Source organism: Triplophysa dalaica, chromosome 3, assembly GCF_015846415.1.
Source record: "Triplophysa dalaica isolate WHDGS20190420 chromosome 3, ASM1584641v1, whole genome shotgun sequence".
Classification (NCBI taxonomy): domain Eukaryota; kingdom Metazoa; phylum Chordata; class Actinopteri; order Cypriniformes; family Nemacheilidae; genus Triplophysa; species Triplophysa dalaica.
The window spans coordinates 3,016,108-3,022,609 of record NC_079544.1 but is presented as its reverse complement, the minus strand read 5'-3'; the positions used below and the strand labels follow the sequence as shown (position 1 = coordinate 3,022,609).

The window sequence follows — 6,502 nt, the reverse complement described above, 5'->3', positions numbered from 1 at the left end:
GCCAACTTTCACACGCGCACCGGTCAAGTTTTTTTAAGCCGCCGCACTGAAACGCGCGGAGATACGGGAAGATCTCGCGCATCATCTGCAGCTCGCGCTGTTGAGCGCTCGTCGGGGGAGCGGACCTGCATCCTAAAGCAAACCTTTCCGAGACATTGCAGTCCTGTCACGTCTTCGGCTCTCCTATTTTCCTCAAGCACGAGAGCGGAGAGAAGAAGCGGCTCAACGGTGGTGACATGGCAAGAAGCAGCAGCATCATTTAAAGTGCTCGTTTCATTCCACTGCAGCAACCTGAGTGAGTAAAGCGCATTTCTGCTCGATGTCTCTGATATGGACCCGGACGCGCGGGCGGTGGTAAATCCAGACAAAGGCGCACGCTAATAGATTGGATTTCAGCGCAATGGGTTATCAATTTGCGTTCATTGTTTCTCGTACTGTGTCATACTGTGTCCCTTTTTCGTTTGCTATTCTATACGGGTGTCTATAAGTTCAGCTTTATTCATGCAGTGCTTGAATGGTTTCCTTATGTCTGTATTGCATGCGCCTCAGTGCAAAGCGGCATCTGATGTTTGGCGCTATTTTGTTAAGAAATCTACTTTGAACTTCCGTTTAACTCATAAAATAGCATCTTACTTTTATATTTCTTATCACATTGATGTTCTGGTTGTGCATACTGATAATATTTGTAATTTGTAAAAAAAAAAATGTGTAGCTATACAGCACTACAATTGATTCTTTCTGTTAAACCAAAAAAATTGCACGCAACAAATGTACTTTGCATGCATTAGTGGCGGGCCTGTTGTTTTAGTGACCCGTGTGCACATAAACCCCATCAGCAATCAATAAAACCTAGGTCTTATTAACATCACATTCCTAAGTGCCCTGCTGTGCACATTAGCTAATAGGTGGGTGGGGAATATTTTCCATGGAGGTCAAATTGATATTCCAGAGTCATTAGCTGATTTAGAAACTAAAGTAAAACCTGCAGAGAAGCATGATGCCTTTAGATGGATTAGGTCACTAACGTCTTGCATCTTCAGTGTGGTGTGTGCAGCAGGCATACTTTCGTTATTAAGTCAATATGAAGCTCGGGTGCGTTTTGCTGACCTCGTTTATTGAAGCCTTAATTCTACCTTTTGACAATATCCCTTGCAGTTAAAAGCCGCAGTCGAAGCAATTTAGCTGCAGTCTGTTCCGTCTAATTGTAGTGATGATAATCTGGCCTATTCTACGCCATTTCCCGACTATCTTGTCTAACGATCGTTTGGATTGATCAATATTCATCATCCCCTCTGTATTCAAGTCACTAAATTGTTGTATTTTTTTTCAGTGCAGTGAAGGAGCTATCAAGGCTATGTACGCGCCTGCTTTGGGTGAAAGCATGTTGTGGGTTACGCTGCTTAGCACGATTGCACTCGGATGGACGACTCCTATCCCTCTGCTTGATGATTCAGAAGAAATAGACGAGCCTTGCTTTGAGCCCTGCTACTGCGAGGTGAAGGAAGGCCTGTTTCACATTCATTGTGACGGCAAAGGATTTACAAACATTAGCCAGGTCTCACAGACATGGCTTAGACCGTTCAAGCTGTACCTGCAGAAAAACTCCTTACGGAAGCTCTACTTCAACAGTTTTCTGCACCTGAACAATGCAGTGGCCATTAATCTGGGCAACAATGCCCTGCAGGACATCCATGTTGGAGCTTTCAACGCTTTGAGCTCGCTGAAGAGATTGTACCTTCACGAAAACAAGCTGGAAGTCTTTCGGAACGACACGTTTCTTGGACTGGAAAGTTTGGAATACCTTCAGGCCGACTATAACGTCATAAAGAGAATAGACAGCGGGGCTTTCCGAAATCTTCACAAACTCAGAGTGCTCATTCTCAATGACAATTTAATACCCGTGCTACCGGCCTATCTTTTCAGATCGGTCTCTCTGACGCACCTCGATTTGAGAGGCAATCGACTAAAGACGTTGGCTTACAAAGGGATTTTGGAATATATTGGTCGCAGCCTCATGGAGATCCAGCTGGAGGAGAACCCTTGGAACTGCGTCTGTGAAATCATCCAGCTCCAGACCTGGTTGGAGCGGATACCGTACACCGCGGTTGTTGGAGAGATCACGTGCGAGTACCCCTTCCACCTCCACGGAAAGGACCTTAGAGAGATCAAGCGCAGTGAGCTATGTCCCACGCTGAGCGAAGCAGAGATCGAGTCGATTCTAGGCATCCCGCACTTCCCATTCTATACAGCGAGGGTAAGGCCTACAAGGCCGTCATCCATAGTCTCCCCAAATCAAAACACTGTCTCTTCAGTGGAACAAAGAGAGAGAGCACCAAAGCCAACAAAAAGACCCAGGCCCTCGAAGACGCCGCCAACCCCACGCAGCGTGTACCCTAATCAGCCACCAATAGCCGGATATCAGACACGGCCGCCTATACCAATCATTTGCCCTATCGGATGTACCTGTAACTTGCACATTAATGACCTTGGTTTGACAGTCAACTGTAAAGAAAACGGGTTTCGGAACATTTCTGACTTAATGCCTCGCCCCTTAAATGCTAAGAAGCTTTACTTAAGCGGAAATCTCATTCAGAGAATTTATAAGTCGGATTTTTGGAACTTCTCCAGTCTCGATTTATTGCACTTGGGTAACAATCAGATATTTTACGTCCAGGAAGGAGCTTTTGTTAATCTCCCTAATTTGAGAAGCCTTTACCTGAATGGTAATAACATTGAGAGGCTAACTCCTGATATGTTTCACGGCTTGCAAAATCTTCGCTATTTGTATTTTGAATACAATGAAATAAGAGAAATCCAACCGGCCGCCTTCAGTTTAATGTCTTCACTTCAGCTAGTCTTTCTCAACAACAACCTCCTGCGTGCGCTGCCCGTGGGAGCGTTCGCAGGTACATCGCTGACACGCCTGAATCTACGTAACAACTATTTTCATTGCCTCCCGGTCAGCGGAGTTCTGGAGCACCTGCTTGCTGTCGTCCAAATCGACCTGAATCAAAACCCCTGGGATTGTTCCTGTGACATCATTCCTCTGAAAGAGTGGCTGGACACACTGAGCTTAGTGGTCATAGTCGGAGAGGTGCTGTGCAAGACCCCGGAGCAGGTGTCGGGAAAAGATTTACGTTCTCTGACTTCAGACGAAATTTGCCACGAGCTTCGACAGTCTTCGCTGTCTCCAGCCGAGTCGGACGGTGGCCTCTCCACTACGTATCCCGGGGTGGGCCCGCACCCGCCGAAAGGTGCCATACCACTGTCTGTTCTCATTCTCAGCCTGCTGGTTCTGTTCGTGTCTGCCTTCTTCGCCGCTGCGGCTCTTTGCGTGTATGCTCTTAAAAAGCGTGATAAGCTCCCCTTTAGGAAGCAAGGGGAAGTGGGCCTGGCAGGCATTCAGATGGAATGTGGAATATTCACCGAACAGCCACCCACCTTACCAGAGACTCCTCCCACCAATCACGTGTACGACAGCATCGGCGCCCCCTCCTCGCACATGTGCAGTAACCCGGTTTACAAAAGCAGACCGGAGGAGTCGGGCCACAAGCATCCTTTCACAGAGACAAATGAGAGCGGATCGCATTACAGAACGCTGATGGAGAAAGAAAAGGAGTGGAGCATGGCGATCTCCAGTTCCCCCATTAACACTATCGCCAGCGTTGGAGCACCGTGTAGTGACATCGCTGGCTTTCATGAAAACGGAATACTCTGTCCTACTGTCATTGACAGCCAGGGTCCCACGCCCAAGGTGGGACTAGTGGACACTCTTTTTGGCACAACCACCCAGTTTAGCAACGTGCCTGACAGGCACACGCACCCACCCTCAGAGTTCCCACATGCAAAACAGGATGCCAGACAAAAACAAACGATCACAACCACCACAGGGACAAGGACAGGATGTCCTAATCAAACCCAAAGTGATTATCCCGAGCTGAGGGCCAGACTCAAAACAAAGGTGGATTACATTGATATGCTTGAGAGATCATATCAGTTCTAAGACATGTCAGATATAAGACTGCACATCCAAAATGACAATGGTAAGATGGAAAAAGAATGAATGCCATGTAAGATGTACGGTTTTCCCTCAAGTTGCTCTGGAGGAAACCCCTAGTTCGGATTTTTTTAAAGTGCCTTCATAAGAGCAGCCAGCAATGTTGTAAATGAGTATTTTTGTATCACAGTTTTATTTATCTAAAATACGTAGATTTACATTGGAAGGGAAGGAATCGAGTGCTGTTTCGAGAAATCAACAGCGTTTAAGGGACAAGCTGTATGTACAATCGCAGGGCGTGCGGTCTTGTCGTTCAACTTGTTTGCATCGAGAACTTCTGAGATATTTTTATTTAACCGAAAATGGTCCTTGGGCAATAGAGATGCTGCAGTTATTGTATAACTGTTAAGTGCTTTGTTGAATCTGTATTTTCAAATTGAGTAGATTGTTTTTATCGGGACTTATCGAATGGTTTCATGGACCAAAATAAGCTCGAAAACATGTCGGGATATATTGATCGTGTGAAAGTAAGTACCTTTTCGTGGTCTGTCTCACAAAAAGGAAAGGACAAATATGTGCATATATTTATTCTTAGATTTCAGTGTTGCAATTATTATTGTAAGACATCATGTTAAATCAGTGTATAATAATGATTATGCCTCTGGTTTAGACTTCCTTGAAAAAACCCACGGATACAATAAAGGGTGCTAAACTAAGTCACGTCTGCACGGTCGTATAAATTGCACACAGGAGGTTTTCTTCTCTGCGTAGTGCAGCACTTCATCCGCGTGCTTACTGTTCACAGAAAATGGATTCAAAAGAACAGAGTGTGTCAAATTGACACAAATTGTGAAAGATATAAGTGTGACCCAACAGACCCAAGGGGGGGAGGAGAGCATATGTACAGCATTCTTGCAGCATCCATCCTGCAGTTTCCAGTCCCCCGAGTGTCCATGGGAGGGCATCCGTTAGATACACCTATTCACCATGCAAAAGCTGGTTTAACCTAGTTATGCAGCATTGCGTAAGAGAGAAAAATAATGTTTAGCCATTGTGAAAGCCTTGAATAAAGCTAAACCTTGAAAGTGATGAAACTGAACATTAATGAATGTTGAAGTCCCATCATCCCACATTTTTTGTTTTATTTCCTCTCTCGGTTCATGCTTTCTATTTCTTTCCCTTCCCCGTGCTTGAAATGCAATAACCCCCTTCACTCGCTTCCACTTTTAGCTTCTAAACACCTCCGTTCCCAAATCTACTTTACCTCTTTATTTCCTGCATCACTCCAGGTCTCCCAAAGCTCTACAGTAATTCTGTAAACATTAAAGTGATGGAACGCCTGTAGTATGTAAGCGCGCGTGCTGGCTGCTTGGCATAAAGAATGATCGCTTTAGTTGGTCCCAATATGGCTTTCCTATTAGTTCAGATCTGCTCGAAATGTAGCCGGTCGACGAACAGGAAGCCCAAGGACGCGATTGTGAAAAGAGGATGGCGTCAGAGCCACAGATCGGCTCTTATCGCTCTGACCCTGTTTACTTTTGCTAATGTTATACTTGGCAGGTTCCATCCTTCACAGGCCATCCATCATTTACACAGTCTGATGTTCGTAACTGCATTTCTGCTGCCGGCATCCGAACCCGCCTGTCCTAGAGAGAGGCTTCATATCCACCTTTCCTCTGCGATAATTCACAAAGCTTTTGTCCGAAAGGTGAGCACAGACAATCCTCTTCATGCCACTCCAGTAACCCTCATTATACGCCTCTGCCACCCAATCCCACGGACGGGCCAGCAAGCTGATCTGGTATGCAATGAATGCGATGGCGGGGCAGTCAGCTGCCCTGCTTCATACGATCGTGCGCCTCGCCAAGACAAAAGTGGCATTTAACCAAGAGACAATGAACGAAGAGAAACGGGCAAACGCGAAAGGATAGCTTATGTTTAATGGTTGCTGGAATCGAACTAACCGGCACTTACTTTCTTTGATAGTACTGTGTGATTTTTTTATGGGAGCGCTCTTAACATCAAGTGGCATCATTATGAGGTTAATAATGACTTTTCAAAAACGCTCTCAGAACAGCCATTCAACAAAACAGCGGTGTAATAAATTCCGATCACGACATATGGTCACAATTGTAAAAAAAGTTGGTAATGCACCACGCCGCAGATAATGCAATCCCAACACGTAAATGAGCCACAAAGTACCTGCGGAATTTCAATGCGACGCAATTAGTCAGCGAACGGTGTGCGCCGCTGCTCTCTGACATTTGCATTTTTACTAGAGACTGTGGCCTTTTCCTCCGGCTGTCACGCGTGTATAGTGTCCGCTCAGACGTGCCGTCAAAACCCCTGTCCCTTGGGGAATTCAGGGACACCCCAGTGCAGGCAGTTGTCATTTTGCTTAGTTGAAATGCTGGACAGCTTGGACATGGTTCAAGTGTTCTGTTGTCGTCAGTGCTGTTCTTTCCCGGAAATGTTGTACCAAAACGTTTGTACTTGAATATATTT

General features: G+C 45.7%; 1 protein-coding gene across 1 annotated transcript; it reads left to right on the top strand.

Annotated features, from left to right (window-relative positions):
• Positions 1 to 169: 169 nt before the first annotated feature.
• Positions 170 to 4,713, top strand: slitrk3b (SLIT and NTRK-like family, member 3b). The gene is made up of 2 exons (XM_056743888.1): positions 170 to 295; positions 1,331 to 4,713. The coding sequence occupies exon 2, from the start codon at positions 1,355 to 1,357 to the stop codon at positions 4,001 to 4,003; it is 2,649 nt and encodes an 882-aa protein (XP_056599866.1). The 5' UTR covers positions 170 to 295; positions 1,331 to 1,354; the 3' UTR covers positions 4,004 to 4,713.
• Positions 4,714 to 6,502: the final 1,789 nt, after the last annotated feature.

Bases quoted from the DNA above. Each gene is read 5' to 3' on its own strand.
- slitrk3b (XM_056743888.1), top strand. From the start codon at position 1,355: ATGTACGCGCCTGCTTTGGGTGAAAGCATGTTGTGGGTTACGCTGCTT.